Source organism: Adiantum capillus-veneris, chromosome 1 (assembly GCF_014529385.1).
Source record: "Adiantum capillus-veneris isolate H3 chromosome 1, ASM1452938v2, whole genome shotgun sequence".
NCBI classification, from domain to species: domain Eukaryota; kingdom Viridiplantae; phylum Streptophyta; class Polypodiopsida; order Polypodiales; family Pteridaceae; genus Adiantum; species Adiantum capillus-veneris.
In genome coordinates, this window is record NC_140931.1 from 80254247 (window position 1) to 80278189 (window position 23943).

At 45.5% G+C, this 23943-nt stretch overlaps 1 protein-coding gene across 5 annotated transcripts in view; it reads left to right on the forward strand.

The window, feature by feature from the left end:
* The first annotated feature begins 735 nt into the window (after positions 1-735).
* The window catches only part of LOC147465042 (uncharacterized), a 36052-nt gene continuing 12844 nt past the window's right edge, over positions 736-23943 (forward strand). The window contains exons 1-9 of one of the 5 annotated variants that reach the window (XR_015188827.1): positions 736-1118; positions 1312-1390; positions 1862-1965; positions 4480-4606; positions 4685-4779; positions 5343-5466; positions 9570-9650; positions 9850-9948; positions 10053-10238. Coding sequence is in view for 3 of the 5 variants with exons in the window: in XM_086517654.1 (XP_086373780.1) it covers positions 1081-1118; positions 1312-1390; positions 1862-1965; positions 4480-4606; positions 4685-4779; positions 5343-5466; positions 9570-9650; positions 9850-9948; positions 10053-10238 (933 nt within the window). In the remaining 2 variants the exon portion in view is untranslated. The remainder of the gene's footprint in view (positions 1119-1311; positions 1391-1861; positions 1966-4479; positions 4607-4684; positions 4780-5342; positions 5467-9569; positions 9651-9849; positions 9949-10052; positions 10239-23943) is intronic. The other 4 variants (XR_015188828.1, XM_086517654.1, XM_086517663.1 and 1 more) reach the window with 4 other exon arrangements.

A 23943-nucleotide genomic window follows, 5' to 3' on the forward strand; every position in this document is an offset into this window, starting at 1 on the left:
AATAGTGCAACCTTTTACAGACACAAACAGGTAAATTTTGCAATCTTCAGCATGTTTAGAAGGCCAAGAGCCGTTGAGTATTGGAAAATGACTGCTTAATTGCGAGCTTCACGAAGATTATCTAGGAAATAAGGGAAATGATTTCTGCCATTGAAAAAAGGAGGAACTCAGATGGTGGAATCAGGCCATTCCCTCGCCTAGATGGGTAGGTGATCTTGGATGCTGGCTTTCTTAGGACAGTCCTTGTAATTTGGTATGGTTAGTAGACACCTCAAGGCTCTTATAACAAGCTAGAAGATGCTTTGTACATGTCGTCAAGATTATAATACATACACCCACTCACAATTGTGAGTTTGGCAAAAAAGAAGAAGAATAGTGGAGTCTTTGGATTATGTGCGGCCTATCATGCCGTGTTCTCTACAAACATCTTCGCCAACCAGTGAGAAAAAGAAACAAAATTAGAAGTCTGCCTTAAATTTAGTTGTAGAAAGGACTAATTAGTATGTAAAAATTTAGTTGTAGAAAGGATGAATGAAAACATTTGGGTTAAAATTGGAGTGCGGCCGGCCGACGGCGCCGGCCGAGAACTGGATTGTGGGCGCGCGCGCCACTGTCTCTAACGGCCGATTCATCAGAGCTACTTCCACGGATCCCCATTTACCCTTTCCTTCACTCAATTCTTCCCCTGGGGCCTGCACTCTCTCTCTCTCTCTCTCTCTCTCTCACACACACACGTACACACGCATCCCCAGCACACGCGCAGCCTCCGTCCCTCCTCCCACCCTCCCACCCCAGCAGCCCCTCCACTGCTCCCTGCGCAGACCCAGGCCCAGCGTCTTTTCCGAGACGGGGCCACATGCTGCCTTGCACACCCCAAAACGGCGGCACACACACTTTCGCGCATTGTCGCAGGCTTTTCGGTCCCCCTCTCATTATCGCCACCACCACCACCACCACCACTCTCACCTTAGCCCCTCCTTGTCCTCCTCCGTCTGTCTGCTTCCAGCTCTCCGCAGCCATATTCTTGCACCTGGATCCACACACACACGGCCTCACACCATGAGTTGTCTATGACGTTTCATGGACCCGTTTGTGAACTTCGTAATTCGACCTCCCAGGTGATTCTCTCAGCTGAGTAGCATCCTCTTCGCTAGTGTTTCTGCATTCTTCCTGCAAAATCGATACCAGAAAACGCTTGTTCCTGACCCGTGCATTTATCCATAGAAAAGTTCAATTTCTATCAAGATGGCCTTTGCTCATCAAAGCAGCTGGCTAATCAATCTGTTTTCCTTTGTTTCATCGTTTTTGCAGAGCTGATTACAGTATTGAAGATCTTCTTGAGCCCGAGTTTTCCATCAAGGGCCGCAGATACCAGAGGAGGGACATCGAGGTATGTGTTAATTTCTTCAGCGGATTTCACAATATTCTTGATTTTCTGCTAAAAATCTGGTTCTAGAGGTAGCATACAGCTGCTTTATGACTGAATGTTTCAGCTAAAAAAATTCTTGTCCTCAATGTACATGTTTGTGTTTCCAGCTTTAGGCTTCATTGATTTGTTTACAAATACTTCTGGCCATAAATGAACCCAGTAATTTGCACAAGTTTAACGTCTATTTGGGTGCAATTTTTACACTTTGTTCCCTTGTTCCGAGACAATTTGTCTAGCATGCAATTATTTGTTAGCAGGGTCTGATACTTTTTGATGTTATTAGGGTTACTAGCCCGCGACTTGTTCAAGGTTAATTCAATATAAGGCCTTGCAAAATGCTTTAGGTCATCTTGGGAAAACAATCTTTCTAGTTCATTGGAATAGAGCATCATCCTATAATAATTAAAAGATGTACCGTGTTTTTTCCTGCAGATTAGGAATAGCAGAGGTTATCTTTTGCAGTGCACGCATTACTTACCTTTACTTATTCCTGAGGCCACGAAACTACCCTGTGTTATCTACTGCCATGGAAACAGGTTTGCCACAATTGTTTACTATCCTTTTAGCTATTTTCAAAACATGGATTGCATTTGTCCCTCTCTAGTACCGCTTGATGAGTACAGAAACCTCATAAAGCACAGTAAGTAAAAGAATTTTGATTTGCTGAACAGTGATCTTTTATGGATCCCATGGGCCATGCAACAAGCTGTTTTCATGACATGTTTACATAACAGTGTACTGCATATGTTCAAGCATTTGGTTGTATAAGTAGTGAAGATTTGCTATGAGAAAGATCTTGTCTCTATGTGCTTATCCTTGGCATAAAAAGAGAGCATATTTGAAATTGGCTTCATTCATCCCATTTATTAACTTTTTTTGTTTTTTTGTTTTGTTTTGAAAAAAACGTTTGAAATGTATTAGAAGAGAACTGAATATCACAAGCAAACAAGTCATAGCTAGTATGAGTATGAACTGCAATATACATATGGGCAAACTTACAAGTTTTTACAACAAGACATCAGCAAAGAAGAGAACTGAATATTATGAACAAGACAGAGCTCGTATGACTATGAACCACAATATGCGAATAGGGAAAAGTGCAAGTTTTTACAACAAAACATCAGCAAAATTTTAACCAACACTCCAATTGTCCTAACTCCTTTGGTTTGCCTGGGCACTTGCTGCCACATTGCTTGATCACTTTTTGCACATGCTCAGTGAGAATCTCTGATGACAGAGGTAAATCTTCAGTCTGCTCCTGGAGCTCTGCTTGCCACTTGTAGACAGGCTTGAGATAGGGTTCAGTGTATTCTGTGGCGTTATTCATGCAACACTGCCGCTCTTGTTTCACACAACTTTCCAGGTGTCTGCGTCGAATGAGAGCTTGAGTTCCAAGTTTCTTCGGAGATTTGCAGCCCATAGCAGAATATTTGCAACCGTTCATTGCCAACTGGCTGTGAAGCATTAAATACTTCATTCTTCCTTTTTAACAAAATCTAGTCTTGTCTTATGTAATTTCAGAAGTGTTTGGGAAGCCCTTGAGATCCCCCAACAGCAACTGAGACTGGTGCATTTAATGGCCACCAACTTATGTAGGATTTCAAGCCCTTTTTTTCAATCATCATTTCAAATAAGAAATAAATATAAATTATCCTCCTGCATGGAGTTATGACGAGCAACAACATACCCAATAGAGAGGGCATCGGCTGCAGTCCATACTCCCTTATAGAAGGATGAGCCTCAGGAGACAGGCTGTCTTTGGAGGAGTTAAGGGAGTGCCATAGCCTTTTGAAGTTCGACTTCCATTGTTTTCGGTCAAGGGAGAACATTCCACCTGTCATTCAATTTACTGTGCACTGATTGGTTGAGAGGCCTCCTAATTTTGGATACCTCCAGAAAGGGTAATCCCCCTGACCATTGTAAACTGTATATAACAAGGTGTCCTTAACAACTGATTTTCCAGCTGTGTCCGTCTTGAAATGAATCTATCTTGGCACGTAGTTCCTCAAAACCTAATTTAAGCCATACGTACCACTTGTGTAGATGCCAAAATATTGTGTTAGCACATAACACACAAATGGTTTCCCCATTTCCGAAACTACTCTTCGCATTCATGAAAGAAGGTAGCCTTAAAAGTTTTAAGCACACAAGCACATAAATATACTATGCAATGCAACATCGGTATGTATGTTTCTTTTCATGAGCCTATGACTAGTGGATATTCCCACAGAAGTATATGATGGTACCAAATCCCACGGAAAGCTAGCCCACATGAATTCAAGGTCCAAGACCCAATGGAACACAAAATTTAAAACACTGAGAAAGAGATTTCAAATTATGAGGTAACTTCATATGATTTTCCTCAATGCAAACATTGCATGTAAACCACATTGACCCTTTGAGAGATCAAAGGGTGATAGTAACTAGTAGCTACCAGGGTTTATAGTAAGAAAAAACGGATCCTTTGAGTGGGAAGAGTAGTGAGGAGAACAAATGTAAAAAAAAGGAAATAGAAAGCATGCAATGGAGATCATTGAGAAGGACGTAGGAATCGGAGGATTGGAACCACCAGTGCAAGGACATGAAAATATTGCTGTATTGACTGAGTTATCTCAAGCAAATGTGCAGATTTCATTGGAAGAACTATCAAGATTGTTTCCACCCAACCTTCAGGGAGCACTTATTCATGAAGTTTTTGTAGGAAGACCAGGAATTTGCCAAGCCAATCCAGGTTGTTTCTGTTAGTGTTAATTCTGAGGATGTTTAAAATGCCTACATTAGAGGTTCATTAAGCAGGTAGAGATTTTGATGAGGTTAGATTGAGGTTCGGGGGACAATTTAATCCCAAAAAATTGCTTATCAAAGTTTTAAATACAATAGTGAATAGTCCAAAATGTCTAAAAGAAATTTTCTTAGAACCTAAATCCCAGTGGGTACAAGTGTCTTTTTTCTACTTTCGGGCTTTCAGAAACGTATGCAGATGTTTTCCTTTAAGAAAATTTTTGAGTTAGCCTATTAACATTTTTTAATGGTTATTGCTTGCTTACCAGTGGGTGTAGAGCTGATGGAAACGAGGCTGCTCTTGTTCTCCTCCCTTCAAATATTATGGTCTTCACCTTGGATTTTTCAGGATCAGGTCTTTCTGATGGTGACTATGTGAGCCTTGGGTGGAATGAGGTGAGAGACTAGTCTTACTTGTTTGGGAGTTTTTTTAGATCTTTGAAAGTCAGTCAGTTTTCCTTTTCTACCTTGTAGAAAGATGACTTGAAGGCGGTTGTGTCGTATCTGAGATCACTGAAGCATACCTCGTGCATTGGTCTTTGGGGCCGCTCCATGGGAGCTGTAACCAGGTAGTGCTCGCTAAGGTCTCTAAACTCTGTTGTTTGTTTGTTTTTTTTGGGGGGGGGGGGGGGGGGGGTGTTCGCTCTCACGTTACTTCAGAGCGTATCTTGCTGTATGTTTTTCAATTGAATTCTGGCATGTGCAGTCTTGCTGAGTTTGTTATTTACTTCGTAGGAAACCACTGCTGTGGTTTTAGGAAGGTGTAGGCAATATAGATGGGAGTCACAGGACTGGTTCACCTAAAGATTATGGATTTCCTGCTTTGTCACCTCATATATTATTTAGGCTGCAAGTTGATAGAAGGATATGATGTCCTTTGGAGGGGCACACATTGAGAACAGACATCAAGAAAGAAGAATTCTACATAATATCCTAAAAATCCTGCCAGTGGATAGAATGCACAAAACTTACTCTAGAAATATTTGCAAGAGAGAATGATAGAACTCTAATTCCCTTCATTTCAAAGTAAAGATGCTGAAATTATTCGCCTTGATTCTCAAAACAACAGAGCATAGATGGCTCTGTTCTAGATTGGGATCATCCAGCATATAAATTTTTGCTTGTCATGCAGCCTCTTGTATGGAGCTGAAGATCCATCAATTGCAGGATTGGTTCTTGACAGCCCCTTTTCCAATCTTTATAACCTGATGATGGAGCTGGTTGATGTGTACAAGATCAGACTTCCCAAGTTTACGGTATGTATTCTTGTTTTGTGCTTGTGATTTGCAGAATTTTGAATGTTTGTGGTATTCTGTGGGATAGCTTCTAGGCCAAAAGACTGTATCATTGAGGACATGGCCGTTTTGTTTTTGTATCGATATAGCAGGTACCTCAGTATGGGTTCTTTTTCCTCCTATTGATTATTTTGGGGCAGCTTATTGAACTTACCATGAAGGAACTTGTCCCCACTCTGTTAATCAGGATGTGACCACTTTCAGATCCCCTCATGTAGAGGGGATTGAAGGCTTTTAGCAAACAGAGTTTTAGGAATCAGACCTGATAGCAGTAGGATCAGGTGGATGAGAGGAAGCACTGCTCTTTCAAGAAGGAGAAGGTATGCCACAATTAGGGGACGGAAGCTACATCAGAGAGGAGTACTCGTAGAAGTTCACCAAGAAACTCGGAAGTTCTCGGATTCCAAGGCTTTTGATTCTAGAGCAGTCCTTCATTCGTGCATTTGTGCACACTGAGGTACTTGACAGTGAGGGTTCCTCTTCTGATCGAGCAGTGTCTGCAATGTCATGTTTCTAGCACTGGAGTGGATTATGGATAGTGGTGCCTCTTGGTACTTGTCTTACTTATGCGAAAGTCTTCATAATTTCTGGCTCTGCTCGTGTAGGGATATGGGGTCCATCTCTTTTCATAGCACTTGTAATCTGTCTTATTTGGAGGAGGCGCTTTCATGTCTCAAGCTTTGTATGTACCTAACATAATTGCTTTCATTGAAGGAGATTTGCAAGTTGGGCCTTTTAGTGGAATTTGGTGAGCAAAGCTGTAGTGCTTTGGATATGCCAAGAAAGCAATGTATGACTCTATACTTCTGCCCGGGACATCTCTTGATTTAAGAGCACCTTTTCATAGGCTGCCAATTTGTGCCTTTACAAAATAGGGCTTTCTAAATCCGAGGGCCGTTTGTCAATGGTCTTGCATCTCATACCACGCTGCCACCAGTCTCTATACGCTTCTTTTCTGGTGATTGTCGCAACTGGTCCAGTCAAAAGTGTATTGCAGGTGGCAGGACCTCGCCGTAAATAGTTGCAGCGGCAATTTCGGTTTGTGGAGGGTGGTCGAACCACCCTTTGATTTTGAGGTGACTTTCTGCCCAAAACCCTCGAAGGAAATTTTTCAAACCCCAATGGAAATGTTCGTTTCTAATTGGTTGGTCAACTAGAACTGCAGCTAGCAGTACTGAAACCGGCCATGGGACAGCCAAAGGCGGCAAAACACAAAATGGAACCAATTATTGATGTCTAGATTCCTTGTAGCTTTTGACAGGGAAGTTCATGTGACTTGTCACCTGTGAATGGAATCCAACACTTCACCTTTATAGTGAATGAGACAGGGGGAGAGAGAAAATGACACTAGATTGGTGGCGTCCCTTTCGGTATGCTTTTCTTGTTTCACCTGCAGAGAATTACGTAGGAGGGCTGCCAAATTAGAGATGTGCCAAAGAGTTTTGGCAATCCTCTCAGAGAATATTCGAGTAGGCTATTGTCTGGCAACTCCTCATCACCCACACAGGAGATCCAGTGGCAGGTATACCACCATGACACCTCTCTTTATCTTGTCTTGGTCCATACCACCAAATCCAAAGTACACATTAGAAATCAGCCTCCAATTTGATCACTTTTCGACATGCAAAGACGGAGAAAATTGTACGAGGACATGCGGAATTTTGTGTTGCAGGATCTTCTTGTTCATAAAGATTTGCGCAATGAAAACAGAGATCTGCGCAAAACAGTGCATCAGCCTTGTCTTTTGCGGATTTCCACAGCAATTCAAGTACATAAGCATCACCCACATCAGTGTATGCCATAAATGCAAGAACCCATATACACGGATGGGTATTATGAGCTGAAATTCATTTTTTAGAGAATTTGCAGCTATAAAAACAGCATGCTATATCGAACAGGGGGGTGGGAGTGCATTACAATGAGTACCACGGTATTATGATTTGGGGAAGCTCTGCAGCTGCATAAACCCGCAAAGTCTGTGATAATCAACCCCCAAATCATCGAGAAACTGATTTAGCGCCTTTAAGCTGCTCCCCCTGCTTCCTACATGATGACATGTCAAGCAAGTATGTTTCCTCTGGCCATGTGTCCCCACTTTCTACTTAATGCAGCCTCTAACTTTTGGCGGGTGAAACTTTGACCAAGTGTTATATCAAGGACACATATTGTCCTCTTGTTTATTCATTTCCCACATAACCTTATTAACAACTTTGTCCACATTTTAAAAGGTCGTCAACGAACCAAGAATGGGCCCACACACTCTCTGATTTTAAGTAGGGCTCAAAAACAAGTCATGCTCTTGGCCTATTGGACTTGGTCCATTTCACGTTGGCCATGCCTTTTCTTGGGACTCTTAAGCCTTGTCTGCTTGGAGCATGGCCTTGGCCCATTTCACATTGGCCATGCCTTGTTTTGAGACTCCAAACCTTGCCAACTTGCTCATATCAAGAGCTTAAGGGGGAAAAAAGTAAGTCAAATAAAAAAGAGAAAATAAAATAATTGACACCTGATGACATTGCCCCCCTCTTGAAAGATTCTCTAGTTTACCTACGTGTGGGTGTGTAGAGTGTCGGTCCTTCGGGGGTTGGCCATTGAGAGGCGTGTCGAGAGTGCCTCTTTTCATCAACTCGCCTCGTTGAGGCATCCCTATCTTTTTTCACGATCTCTTCCTTTTCCTCGTGTTGCAGCAGCTATCTGAATCTTAAGGCCTTTCATCCATGACATCAATTTCTTGGAGTTAGCACATAGGAGTGCTCCAGCCTGCCAGAAGCATTTGTACAGCTGAGTAAGGCTAGGTGGCATGCACTTTTTGCTGCCTCTTGCATACTTGCTGTTGACTAAATCAGTGCCGAGCGTTTTCCGCCGTCTCTGATTTCTTTGGCTTACCAATCATTTCTCTCCGAGCAAGGTGCCGAGATTACCTACCAATCACACAACAGTGGTTGAGCAGCCTGGTTGCTGCTTGTGCTCAAGATTGTTGCTTCAGCCGGCCAGCTTTCTTGGTACCGAACCAATGGCTGCTGCCCCATGTGCTAAAACAGTTACCAATCTCTCTTGTAGTGGCAGATGGCTTGCTCTCAGCTGACCAGCCAGAGCAGGGACTTAAGTGTGCATGGCAGCACTGTTTGATCACTGAGAGGAGGCTGGACCAGCTCCACTCTTTATACAGTCTCTAATCTCTGCCTCTCCCTCTGCCTTCCTTCCTGCTGGCATGATCTCCTCTAGAGCCACCCTAACTATCTGCTGCAGGTGCTCAAACAGTTACCAATCTCTCGTAGTGGCAGATGGCTTGCTCTCAGCTGACCAGCCAGAGCAGGGACTCAAGTGTGCATGGCAGCACTGTTTGATCACTTAGAGGAGGCTGGACCAGCTTACCAGCTTCACTCTTTATGCAGTCTCTAATCTCTGCCTCTCCCTCAGCCTTCCTTCCTGCTGGCATGATCTCCTCTAGAGCCACCCTATCTGCTGCAGGTGCTCAAGCCTCTCTCTTCTTGTTGTCAAGCTCACAGACCCCGACAGAGGCTCCCTTTCTGGGTGCTGGCTGCACAAGCCGATGTGCTAAGGCCATCTCTCTCTCTATTTCTCGCGTTGTTTTAGTGTTTCTTCTCTCAAGACCCTCTGTCTCTTGTACGGGTGCTTGGCTTGCTTCCTGCCTGCACCGGTGCTTGGCTTGTTCTCTGCTACCATCTTCACATATAGTTTGAAGTAGTTCGTACATTAAGAGGACACCTGTCATGTGACAATGAGTTCCAGAAGTATCGATTTGATCTCATGGCCCCTTTTATGGGACGCTGGTGGTTTCCTTCCAAACAGGTGGCTTCACAGTATGTTCTTTTTGTAGTCCTTTGTTCATTGCTGGAATGTTTCTTTTTGTGATCCTTTGTTCATTGCTGGAATATTTCTAGGAGGCAGTGGCATGTGGGGATTGAAAAATCTGGAAGAGAGTTCTGATAGCTCTTTCTCACTAACAGTTGGGTGTGGTTCTTGTTGATTTTTGCTATTAGTAGTCTAGTAGTTGTTTTCAAGGTAGGTAAGGAGATTGAGTGTCGTCTTGTTGTTTGCAGATCAGAGTAGCTTTGCAGATTATGAGAAGAATCATTCAGAAAAGGGCACTATTTGACATTATGCATATGAACATTGCCCAGGTAACGGAACATGCTAAAAGTCAAATGCTGTTGATATATAATGAAATGCCGCTCAGATTGTCTTGAAGCCATCAATGGTGCAGCATGTACCCAGTAGACTTTTTTGTTGTGTATTGCAATAAAGCTGCTACAGTTTACCTATCCAAAATGAACAACCTTGTTCCTTCAATTTTGATTAATCTGTCTATTGAACTTGCAGCTAGCATCCAAAACCTTCATGCCGGCACTCTTTGGGCATGCTAAAGGGGATGTTTTTGTGCCACCTCATCACTCTGACCTTATCCACCAAGAGTATGCTGTGAGTGCCTGATGATTTCTGGCTCAATAAATTATGGTTTTTTCTCCTCACCCGTGGTGGGACATGTTTGATGATTGCTCCAGTAATACATAATTGATTTGCAGGGTGACAAGAACATTATCAAGTTTGAAGGAGATCACAATTCTTTAAGGCCGCAGTTTTACTATGACTCAGTGACAATTTTCTTTCATAATGTGTTATGTCCTCCAACAAACTTAAGCACAGAGGATTCATTCAACCTCCTGGATTTTGATGTGAATACCTTGAATGTTTACCGACAGTCACTAGAGGTACTAATAGTTGTTTTGGTGGGTGATTCCAAAAAGATGAATTTCAGCATGCTTTTGTCTATGTGCTCATAAAAACAGTGTGATAGTCATTCTTGAGGGATTATTAGAGAGAAGTTGCTTTTTAACATTTTTCAAGAGGCAAGCTTTTAATACATCATGTGTAGATTTTCCTCCCAAGTAGAAGGGGTTCTTCCTGCTGGACAGCGTAGATATTTTCAAGGGGCAAGCTTTTATTGTGTTCTGTTCAGATTTTTACTATTTATTAGGGGCTCTTTCACCGAGTACGGGAGATGTCTGATGGAAATGAGGGCTCACATGGATTGCCCATACTTAATGGCCTACAGCCTACGGTACGGGCCTGCAATGTAAGCAGTGATGTACTATAAATAGGGGTCATTTGAGAGTTCTGGGAGATTTTCAAGTAATAGAATCAGCTTCTTTTTCTTGCTATATATATATATATCCTCTGTAAGCTGGAGGAGATTCTCTCCATAGAAAGCCATCTTCGCGCCCGGCTCCGCTGTATCCAGGTCCACCTGGTATCTAGCTGAGTCAGGTCCTGGCGGATTAGCTTGGTGATCTTGGACTGTGTAAAAGTCAGAGAGGGTGCATCCAAATGAGTACTGGAAGGGGGGCAATCTGTTAATGCTGAACCCATGTACCTGAAACCATGATGTCATCTCCCCATACCAGCATGCTGTATCTCCCTGCATAGCTAACTGTCAAGAGGACTCAAGTGCTAGGCAGGCATAAGCGATGTATAAAGGAGATTGATCTGGTGAGCGCCTCAACCACTAGTGAGGGGGGCAGCTAGCTCTGCCGAATAATGTCATGTGGTATTGAAGCCTTGGCTCTAATAAGCCGCGAGATCATAGAGACCAGAGGCTTCTCCATGTCTCTTCACCCATCAGTGCGACCGGACCTCCCATGATGGTCCAATGAAGGCCCCCATATTTGAACTCCATAAAGCAATGCAGAAGCCACCAGGGTGTCAAAAAGCAGAGCTCTGCTCGAGGCTCCTGAAACTGAATCTGTGAACACATCCTCTCCAATCCACCCAATGTTGCAGAGGCTCTGGTCAACTAGTGTTTGCTGCTCTCCTCAATGAAAATGCTGGTTCACTAAAGACCACCCCAAGGTAGGTGTTAGTATCTGCGTACACCACTGTCTCATGGCCATATGTGAATACGGGTGCTGATCTCTTGATCCAATGTGGGGTGGTGTATTTTTTCGACACACCATAAGGCCCACAGGGGGAGGTGCTTATCCCTTCCAAATATTAGCCATGTTACATGGTCGGGCAAGGGCCGCGTACCATCGGGCAAGAGCCACGCGTAGGCATCACCATGGCCACCTAATTGATGCACCACATGGTGGGAACAACGGAGAGAACTCGTAGCAACCAGCTAGGAACCTCCTCCTCGGGTGACCCACCCCAGGAGGAAGATGCACTGGAGTGTCCCAGGGCAAGAGCCCTAGCAACGTGAGCACCAGGTGAGCACAAGGTGTCCCTCTAGAGTGTGACCCAACAAGGGATTTGAACCCATAACCCGTAGGTTGTGAGGCCAAAGCCTTACTGTTAGACCAACTTTTGGGGACAATGTGGGGTGGTGTTAAACACCATAACCTTGGTTTTACCAAGGTTAACAGACAAACCCACTGTCTTGGGCAAACCCATGCAAAGCATCCAAGTGATTTTGCCCTCGGGAGAGTCTGAGATCGACACAATATCATCAGCATATAACAATAGCGGAATCCATGTCCCTGCCAATTGTGCACCTCTATCACCATCCCTCTCAATATAGTCAGAAACCTCATTCACATACGTACCATATAGAGTAGGAGAGAGCGGGCAGCCCTGCTTCACCCCGATCGTGGAGTGAACTAATGTAGATAGCCCCTTTGGAGTGTGTACATGCCCCACTATTGACTTGTATAATGCCATGATCCCCCATATCAGCTTTGTAGATACTCCCATCTCTTGTAGTCTGCGCATCAGCCTAGCTCTGGGCACTGTGTCAAATGCTTTGCAGAAGTCCACAAAGCTACAATATAACCGTCTCCCTTGTGATCTGTCCTCCGGCTGCTCTGAGTGTCAGAATGTGGTCAAGAGTAGAAAAACCTCCCCTAAACCTTGCTTGCCCGGCTGCGCGTATACCCTCCTTCTCTCCCCATCTGCTCAGCTGCTGCTCAAGAATGGATGCGTACAACCGTGCCAATGTGTGTCCAATCATGATAGTGCGATAGTTCCCAAGCTCCATAGGGTCTCCTGACTTGAATATAGGTACAATAGTGGATAGACTCCAAGTATCAGGTAGCCCCTCACGCATGGCACGGTTGAACATCACTGCTACAAGCTCTACGAGCAAATTCGTGGCATGTATAAAATGCTCAGCTACTAAGCCATCATGATCATATGCTCTCCCAGTCCTCATCCTATCAATGGCCTTCTTTACCATCTTAGCGGTGAAAAAAGCCCATGTGTGTTGGCATGGTTTGGGGCCGGGGGGGGGGAGTGCCCATAGAAGAGTCGCCATGCCTCACCTGAGTCCTGACTCAAGAATAGCTGATATAGATCTTGCTCTAGTCGAGCCAAAAACGCCCTCTTCTTCCGTCACACTAGGCGTTGGAAGGCAGTCTGTGAGTGTCTATGAGTGATATCTCACAAAAGTACCTCCCTCTGAAGTCTGGCTCTCGTCTCGAGGCACTCCTCATCATATTAACTATTGTGGGGCATGCTCCTAGAATGTCGTCTCTACTCAGGCTGGGTGTGTGGGTATGCCTCTGTTGCTGCATCATGTAATGTCCGTGTCAGTATAATAGTAAGCTCCTCCAGAGGTCGCCCTGGCTCCTCAGTGCACAAGCGTGTCTCCCGTGTAAAGGTGTAGGGAGTAGGGGCTGCTACCCGTGGCATGTGTGCTATACTAAATTGGAAAGAGATGGTCATCGACACAAGGGCATGATCTACTGCCACACCAATAGGTCTGGGTCCAACTGTGAGGTCTTGGATACTGGAGATGAGGCTCGGTTGTGCCATGATATAATCCACTGTGCTGGCTCCATGTCTGTGTGGGCAACGGGAAATCTTTGTAGGCTATTAAAAATGGCCAATCCATGTGCAGTCCCCTTGTCTATCAAGTGTTGTCCATACTTAGTATGCTTCACATCCTGTGAAATCTAGGTAGGCCCATCTGTGCAACATTCTCCTCTGAAATATCTTAAATTACTGTTTGGTGATGGGCAATTCTAGCATTAAAGTCCCCTAGGATGATGATGTTACCATCCCTAGAAAACTCCCATATGTCATGTAACAAGAGGGGCACCACGTGCCAACGGAAAAGAACATACTGAACAATTTTAAGCACTTCAAATAACAACTTAACTGAAAGAGATGCACGATACACAAGACGGGGAGTGGTGGAGTTCCACCCCAAGAGAGCACTAGCCCCAAACGTTGGTGCCCCTTTCGGTATTTCTTTATATTGCTTGAACTTAGTACAATGCCCGTACTCCATCAGTTCTATGCGAGAGCGTGCCAGAGAATGAGCCCTTGGTCCATATTTAAAGGCCCTTGGCCATGAAAAGCAATGACAATGAAAAGGTTCAAGTTTTAAAAGCATTTGGTCCCAAAAGCTAGCGCCCAAAGCTGTCGGCGCGATTCACGGAAATCCGTACACTTGCCACGTCAGTAGCGTAAAATGCGGAAATCCATACAATCTACCACGTGAGCATGTCAGTGTGAAATCCAGAAATCCGTACTGCTGCCACGTCATCAACTTCTACGCAAATGAGTCTCTGTGTGTGCGCGCATGCGTTGGTCCTGCTTTATTTTAATATCTTTAGGTCACTTGGCCCCATCAGAGGGGGTCCCATAAGTTGGTGGAAACTTCTGCTTCTTCTTTTTGTTCTGCTGTTGCTTCTTAGGGTTTAGGCCCCTCGATCGAGATGTGCAGGTTGGCTCCGTTCTTCAGTGGCTTGAACGTCAGCAGTTTGTGACATATCATTCAATACAGAAAAGGGGGATTGTCCTCTAGGTGGTGCATATACTAACGTACTCGAAGGAAAGTAGCAAATAGCAAGGTAGAGATATTTGCCTATCTCTGCCTTGAGTCTCACCCACATGTACCTAGCCTGCTCATCCCTGCAGGCTACATGTATCAACGGCTGAAAAACTGCCACCCCCCCCGAGCCCCGTCCTTTGTGCTCTGATCGAGTCTCGTGTTTGCAAGGTGTTTCGCGTCTGTATCCACTGACATGTGGCATAGACTGCCCTTGTGTTAGTTCTTCGCCGGATCTAGGTCTGCACAGATGACATGGCACAAACCAAACTCACACCTAGGCACAAGTAGTGAACGGACATCAGGCTCAACTCCCAACCATAGAGCCAATACGGGCTCATCCCCGAGCTTGAGAGCCTCCAGCCAACAAGCAGGCTAGCCTCTGACCGAACCCACACTAGTACGGGTGTGCGGGTAGAGATGCCAAGGGCCAAGAGTCCCAAGTGTGGTGATCACACAAGATGTCTCACAAATGAGACTCAAGTCCTATTTATAGGACTTCATAACCAAAGGGCCATGTTCACACTCGTCGGACATAACTACAGGCGCCCATTGTGATGTCTGGGGACGTAACGCTAGGGGCTTGGTGTGCCTTTGAGTAGAAGATGATGTCCCTCCCAATGAAACTATCCTCAAAAGCACCCACGAGGCGTAGAGATCCATTACAATTCCAAGTAGCAACTCTTGAGTGTGGTCCCATAGGTCTCGCACCGGCATGCGGAGCGTTGTTCCAATATCACCACTCTTCCATCTCGGTAAAAGCAATCTTACCTTTTTCCCTTCCCGCTCTAACATCCGGCATTAAATCCTGCATGTGAGCGATTTGCGAGAGCATGAGGTTATCTCCAAGAAAGATGCCCGTCTTCTTAAGAGTTGTTCTCTTCTTCAGAAAGTACTTCGCTTCCATGGAGGGGAAATGCAAGATAAGTGCCCTTTCTTGTGTGTGTGTGTGTGTGTGAGAGAGAGAGAGAGAGAGAGAGAGAGAGAGAGAGAGAGAGAGAGAGAGAGAGAGAGAGAGAGAGAGAGAGAGAGAGAGAGAGAGAGAGAGAGAGAGAGAGAGATGAAATGTTAATGTCTTCAAAAGGCCAAAGTGACCTATGAGACCAAAAAGTTACAACGTGGTGGATTTGATACAAAGGTCCAAGTAACAAAATAACAACATAACAAAGCAAAAATACTATGGAATCCTAAGCTGCTCGATGTGAACTAAACAAAGTAAGCAGCTGGCTTGGATAGCTAAATAGCTAAATCACAGGATACCTAGCATCGATCGCTTGCGGATCCCATCAATTTCATCCATGGTCAATAGTCTGACCGGGCGTCGTGTATGCCTTGCCAAAGTGATCCGAATCTTCTGATGCAGCCTCCGTCGATGTTGTGTAGTCCTCCACAGTCGTGGGCGTTTGGATCTCCCCAGCTCAATCGCTCGGTCGATTAGTGTGCCTCTGGTGTGAGACGAATGTGAGCTCTGCTGTGGGAGTAGCTCCTCCGGCTGTCCAGTGTCTGCTCTAAAGAAATCTGTGATCTGTCTCTGAGACTCGCTAGCCTCTTCTCTCATCAGGCTATCTTTGTGTCTGCGGAGTTGGAGCAGGAACAAACCCAGGCATCTCTGATCCTCGTACCCCATGACTCGGGAGAGTGGTCCAAAACTCTCTCTAAACAAGCAATGGAAGCGGCCTCGTATCTCGTAGTAGACGGAGCAGCGGCATGTGTAGTGCAACTCTGTCTCAGGCTCCATGTCACAAAAGGGGCATGTCCTGGCCTCTGCTGGTACTCCGATGTATCTACCAGTCTCATTCCGCAGCTGGTGCGAAGATGTGCGTATCTGGCCAATAGCACATCATATCCCATGAGACAAGGTTTCTCCATGTTCCCCATCCATCAGCGCGATCCGACCTCTCGTGATGATCCAATGAAGGTCGCCATATCTCAGCTCCATAGAGCAATGCAGAGGCCACCAAAGTGTCAAAGAGCCAAAGCTTCGTCCGAGGCTCTTGAAACTGAACCTGTGAACACATCCTCTCCAATCTACCCAATGTTGCATAGGCTCTAGTCAATCTAGTCTCTACTGCTCTCCTCAATGAAAATGCTGGTCCGCTAAAATCCACTCCAAGGTAAGTGTAAGCATCCGTATACTTCACGGTCTCCTGGCCGTATGTGAATGTAGGTGCTGACCTCCTGATCCATTGTGGGGTGGTATTAAACACCATAACCTTGGTTTTACCAAGGTTGACAGACAAACCACTTACGTGGGCAAACCTATGCAAAGCATCCAAGTGACGTTGCATCTCCTCCGGAGAGTCGGTCATTAACACAATAAACTCAGCACGCTGAACTTTGTGTTGATGTATGCTCATGTGTGTGTGCGTCTGGTGTATGTTGTGTTTGGGAGCATATGTTTGTACCTAGTTCTACACCCACTATTGGGCACCGACGACGTTAGTGGGGATGTCGTGGTATTTAGTCAATACTATGCATGATGGAGCTGATAGTTATATTGTCTTGTGGGTGACTACCATGAGTCTATACCTTGCACTTTCCTTCAAGGGTGAATCTGGGTATATCCTGGATTCATCTAGGTATATTTTTTAGTCGTATAGCGGACATGCAGACCTCACATTGTGAAGTTTTCGTCCGAGTTACGACCAGTTGATATTGTGCTAATTCTTTCTATCTTTTGTGGTGCGTATGCCCTATCAACTACCTTTTCTTTTGTGCTAATTTTTCCAATTTAACGCTTCTCTTAGTGCTAGGCTTCATTATGGCTGAGTCTGCCCTTGATCTCCGGAGTCATGACAGAAACTCAGCACGCTGAACTTTGTGTTGATGTATGCTCATGTGTGTGTGCGTGTGGTGTATGTTGTGTTTGGGAGCATATGTTTGTACCTAGTTCTACACCCACTATTGGGCACTGACGATGTTAGTGGGGATGTCGTGGTATTTAGTCAATACTATGCATGATGGAGCTGATGGTTATATTGTCTCGTGGGTGACTACCATGAGTCTATACCTTGCACTTTCCTTCAAGGATGAATCTGGGTATATCCTGGATTCATCTAGGTATATTTTTTAGTCGTATAGCGGACATGCAGACCTCACATTGTGAAGTTTTCGTCCAAGTTACGACCAGTTGATATTGTGCTAATTTTTCCAATTTAACGCTTCTCTTAGTGCTAGGCTTCATTATGGCTGAGTCTGCCCTTGATCTCCGGAGTCATGACAGAAACTCAGCACGCTGAACTTTGTGTTGATGTATGCTCATGTGTGTGTGCGTGTGGTGTATGTTGTGTTTGGTAGCATATGTTTGTACCTAGTTCTACACCCACTATTGGGCACTGACGACGTTAGTGGGGATGTCGTGGTATTTAGTCAATACTATGCATGATGGAGCTGATGGTTATATTGTCTCGTGGGTGACTACCATGAGTCTATACCTTGCACTTTCCTTCAAGGATGAATCTGGGTATATCCTGGATTCATCTAGGTATATAACATATAACAATAGTGGAATTCATGTCCCTGCCAGCTGTGCACCTCTATCACCATCACTCTCAATGTAGTCAGAAACCTCATCCACGTACATACCGAATCGAGTAGGAGAGAGCGGGCAGCCCTGCTTCACCCCAATAGTGGAGTGAACCGGTGTAGATAGACCCTCTGAGGTGCGTACATGCCCCACATGCGTACATGCCCCACGACTGACGAGTATAATGCCATGATCCCCCAAATGAGCTCTGTAGGTACTCCCATCTCCTGTAGTATGCGCATCAATCTAGCTCTGGGTACTGTGTCAAATGCTTTGCGAAGTCCACAAAGCTACAATAGATCCGTCTCCCATGTGATCTGCCCTCCTCAATGATGGCTTTGAGTGTCAAGATATGGTCAAGAGTAGAAAAGCCTCTCCTGACCCTGCATGCTTGGTTGCACGTATCCTCTCCCTCTCTGCCCATCTACTGAGTTGCTGCTCAAGAATGGATGCGTACAACCGTGCCAATGTGTGTCCAATCATGATAGTGCGATAATTCCTAGGCTCCATAGGGTCTCCCGACTTGAAGATAGGTACAATAGTAGATAGGCTCCAAGTGTCAGGCAATAGTAGATAGATTGCTAGAAGCTCTACTAGTAGATCTCTGGCATGCATGAAATGCTCAGCCACTAAGGCATCATGATCATATGCTCTCCCAGTCCTCATCCTATCAATGGCCTTCTTCACCATCTCAGCGGTGAAAAAGCACATGCATGTGGGCATGGATCGGGAGGGTCGGGAAGGGGCGTCTGTCTAGGAACTGTGTACAAAGATGAAGCGTATTGGCCCCAGGCCTTTGTAGAGGTAATGGCAGAGGGGGGGGGGGGGGGGGGGGGGGGGGGGAGAGTGCTCATGGAAGAGCCGCCATGCCTCACGTGAGTCCTGACTCAAGAATAGCCGATATAGATCCTGCTCAAGTCGAGCCAAAAATGCACTCTTCTTCTGCCGCACTAGGCATCGGAAGTCAATCTATGACTGTCTGTGAGTGATGTCCCCCAAAAGCACCTCCCTCTGAAGTCTGGCTCTAGTCTCGCGGCATTCCACATCATACCAATTGTTCTGCGGCATGCTCCCAGAACGGCGTCTCTGCTCAGGCTGAGTGTGTGGATATGCTTTTGCTGCTGCATCATGTAATGTCTGTGTCAGTATAGTAGTAAGCTTCTCCAGAGGTTGCCCTGGCTCCTCAATGCACAACCGTTTGTCGATCCCATCTATATATACAGAGTCCGTCTCTCGCGTGAAGGTGTAGCGAGTAGGTGTTGTTGCTCGTGGACTGTGTGCTACATTAAACTGAAAAGAGATGGTCGTCGACAGAAGGGTATGATCCACTACCACCCCAACAGGTCTGGGTCCAACCATGAGATCTTGGATACTAGAGATGACACTCGGCTGTGCCATGACATAATCCACTGTGCTGGCTCCATGTCTGTGTGGAAAGCATGTAAAACCCCCCGCAGCGGGAAATCTCTGACTGGCCATTCAAGATGGCCAGTCCATGTGCAGTTTCCATGTCTATCAAGTGTCGTCCATACTCAGTATGTTCCACAACGTGTGATAGTCTGGACATGCCTGTCTCTACAACATCTAGTCCTCTCAGCATCTCCTCTGAAGTATCATAAAATACTGTCTGGTGATGGGCAGTCCTAGCATTGAAGTCCCCTAGAATGATAATGTCGCCATCTTTAGAGAACTACCATGTGTCATCATCCAAAATAGAAAAGGGGGACTGTCCTTTGGGTGACGCATAGACTGACGTACTCGAGGGAAAGTAGCAAATAGCAATGTAAAGGTATCTGCTTGTCTCTGCTCTCAATCTCATCTACATGTACCTAGCGTGCTCATCCCTGCGGCTGATTGCGTCTCTTGTCTGCAGGCTGTCTCCCATCTGTATCCATTGATGTGAGGCATAGATTGCCAAGGGGCCTAATGTGTCTCGGAGTAGAAGATGATGTCTCTTCCAGTAAAACTATCCTCAAAAGCACCCACATCAAGGCGCATAGATCCATTATAATTCTAGGCGGCAACTTTGAGTGTGGCCCATAGGTCTCGCACCGTCATGTGGTGCGTCGCTCCAGTATTACCACTCTTCCATTTTGGTAAAAAGCAATCTTGCCTTTTTCCCTTGCCGCTCTCATCTCCGGCGTTACCTCCTGCATATGAGCGATCTGCGAGAGGGTAAGATCATCCCCGAGAAAGATGCCCGTCTTCTTAAGAGTTGGCCTTTTCTTCAAAAAGTCCTTCGCTTCCATGGAGGAAAAACGAAGAATGAGTGTCCTTTCTTTGGAGGTTTCCCCATTGCTTCCATTTTTCTTGTTGCCCACTCTCCAAGCTCTTGTGTGCATCGGTTCATGAACCCCCATCAAAGCCATGAGTTCTTTCACCTCTTTGTCCACATTATTTGTCTTTAAGGCTACAAATTCTCACATGTAAAGCGTGCACACGTCTTCTTTGCTCCTCCTCTAGTGTCAGATAAATAATAGTGGGTGTGGACGCGGACGTTATTTCCTTGCCTTTTCCTTTCTTGGCAACCTCGGTCATTTCTCGCCTTCATCCGCCTTCTGTTGAGTCTTTGTAATAACATCCACCCAAGAAGTCGTGACTTCTTTGTGCTGCTCTTTTCCCTCTTTGATGGCCCGTACTTGCTCCTTGATTGTGTTTAGTTCTTCTATTAATGAGGGTGGCAATTCTCCCTCTTCAAGTGTGTTTCTTGATCGTGCTTCAGCGAGATCCTTCTTGAGTGAGGCAATCTCTTTACCTTGAGCCGTCACACGATCTTCTAGTGCATTTATCTTGCTTTCTTGGATCAAAACGCGTCCTTCGAGCATTTTTATTGTGCCCAATAGGTTGCGGCTCATCTTACTAATGGTTTCTATCATTTCTTCTTTGCACTTTTGAATGGCATCCTCTAAGGAGAGAAGGAGAGAAATGAAATGTAATATTAACGTCTTCAAAAGGCCAAAATGACATGTGAGACCAAAAGGTTACATGTGGTGAATCTAATACCAGGTCTAGGTACAAAAAGTACAAAGAACTGAAAAGAAAATAGTGGGTAGGGGTGGGGTGAAAGCTGATACAAAGGGAAAACAAAAAGGGGGAGGTGTGAGCCGATACAATGGAGCTCTCTGACAGTCGAGGCATCATATACATATACATCAGTATCCAAAAGGCTATAGAGATTCAATGTCCTCCAAGGTAGGTACTCTATCGGGATGGCTCCTATGTCGCGCCAGTATGGTATGGATCCTCTGTCACAATCTGCGTCGATGTCGAGAGGGCCCCCTCATCCGTGGGCAACGTGACCGCCCCAACTCTATCGCCCGATCAAGCAGTATGCCTCTGGTGGTGTTATGGTGCTGGGGCTGCCCGGACTCCTCTACCTGTGACTGAAAGAAATCTGTAATCTTCCGCTGTTGCTGGATCTCTCTCATTGTGCCCCTCTTCAAGAGGTCCTCTCTGTGTTTGCGAATCTTCAGTAAGTATAATCTGAGGCATCTTTGATCCTGGTATCTCATGACTCTAGAAAGTGGCCCAAAACCCTCTCTGAATAGACAGTGAAAGTGGCCTCGTATCTAATAGTATACTGGGCAGTGACATGTAATGTAGCTCGCTGCTCTGTATCTGGATCTATCTGGCACAATTGACAAAGCCTGGACTCAACGGGTACTCCTCTAAATCTACCTGTCTCGTTCTCTAGCTGATGTGAGGATGTGCGTATCTGACCAATAGCACATCGTATCCCGTGGGATAGATGAGTGTCCATGTATCCTGGTCTGATCACAAAACCATCCTCCGTGAGTTGGAGAAGATCCTCTCTATAGAAAGTCATCTTCGTACCTAGCTCATGCGTAGGTTGTATCCATGTCCTCTTTGTATCCAACTGAATCAAGTCCTGTCTGATGAGCCTGGTAATCTCTGCCCTAGTGAGGGAGATGGAGGGTGCATCCAGAGAGTACTGAAATGGGGGTAGCAGATCCATACTAAAGCCATGTAATTGAAAGCAAGATGCCTTCTCTGCATACCAACATGATCTATCTCCCTGCAATGCCAGCTGTCGCGAAGACTCTAGTGCTAATTAAGCATATCTGTCTCTAGGGAGAGCCCAAGTGCTATGTGTCACAAGACGGGCACCACGTGCCAATAGAAAAGAATAGACTGAATAGACTTTCAACACTTCAATAACAACTGAACTGAAAGAGAGAGACGACACGTGACACGGAGCAGCGGAATTCCACCCCAGAGAGTATTGGCCCCAAACCTTAGCGCCCCTTTCGGTATTTCTTTTTATTGCATCAACTCAGTACAAAGCCGGTACTCTAGAATCTGCACCTTCTCCAAGAAGCATGCCAGAGAATGAGCCCTAGCCTCTTATTTAAAGGCTCTTGGCTTGTAAAGCAGTTACAGTAAAAAGCCTTCAAAACTCAAAAAGCTTCTGGTCCAAAAAGCAATGCCAAAAAGCTTTCAGCATATTTACGAAAATTCGTACAGTCTGCCACGTCATCAGCCAGTGCAAAACGCAGAAATCCGTACAGCCTGCCACGTCATCATGCTAGCGCAATTTTCGAAAATCTGCCATGTCATCAGTTTTGGCATGTGTCCGGATCCTGCTTTATTTTCTTCCTTTATGTCACTTGGGGCCCCATCGAACGGGGTCCCGATAAGTTGATAGGACTTCTTCTATTGCTTGTTCTTCTTAGGGTTTAGGCCCCTCGGCCACATCTGTAAGTTGGCTCCATTCTTTAGGCTTTGACATGTCTGCAGTTTGTTACACTATGCATAAATGAAACTGATCCAGTGAGTGCCTCCGCTACCAATGAAGGAGCAGTGAGCTCCGCCCTAATAATGTCATGTGGTACTGAGGCCTTGGCCCTAATCATCCGAGAAATCATAAACACCAAGGGCTTCTCCATACATCTCCATCCATGAGTATTACCAGCTCTGCTATGATGATCAATTGAGGGGCCCCATATCTCCACTCCGTACAGCATGGCCGAAGTGACCAAAGTGACCAAAGTGTCAAAGAGCCAAAGCTTTGTCCGAGGTTCTTGGAACTAAACTTGCGAACATATCCTCTCAAGTCTCCCCGATGCTGCATAGGCTCTCGTCAATCGCGTATCTGTTGCACGTCTCAGGGAAAATACTGTACCACTGAAAACCGCCCCAAGATAAGTGTATGTATCTGCATACTCCACAGTCTCTCGACCATATGTAAAAGTGAGGGCGGTCCTCCTTACCCACTGCGCTATGGTGTTAAACACCATTACCTTGGTCTTACCAAGGTTCACAGACAATCCATTGTCCCGTGCAAATACATGCAATGCATCCAAATGACGTTGCTTCCCCTCTGGAGAATCTGAGATCAACACAATATCATCAGCATATAATAGCAACAGAATCCATGTCCCTGCAAGCTGAGTACCTCTATCAACCTCTGCCTGTACATAATCTGAAAACTCATCTACATATATCCCAAAGAGAGTCGGAGATAGGGGGCAACCTTGCTTCAATGGTGGAGTGAACCATGTCGGACATGCCCGGAGTAGTGTGTACCTGTCCTACCACTGTCTTGTATAAAGCTAAGATTCCCCAGATCAGCTCTGTGGGCATCCCCATGTCTTGCAATCTGCGTATGAGTCTCGCTCGTGGCACTGTATCAAAGGCTTTGCAGAAATCCACAAAGCTACAATATATCCTCCTGCCATGGTGTCTACCCTCCTTAATAATGGCTCTGAGTGTCAAAATCTGGTCAAGAGTGGAGAAACTCGTCTGCGTGTAGGCTGGTTGTGGGGATATGCCTATGATGCTGCATCATGGAGCGTCTCTGTCAGAATCTGGGTGAGCTCATCTAGTGGTCGTCCTGGCTCCTGTGCCAGAGTTACCAGGGAACGCCTCCCTGTGGTTCCAGTGAGCTCATCAGTATATCTCATCAGTGTACACGTGATCCGTCTCCCTCGTGAAAGTATACCGAGTATGTGTGGAGGCCTCTCCTAATGGAGCCGCGTTGAACTGGAACGATAGAGTGAAAGACAAGATAGCATGATCGACTGCCACTGCAACTGGCCTAGTTCCCACCATGAAATCCTGAAAGGAAGGGAACGAGTCTTGGCGGAGCCATAACATAATC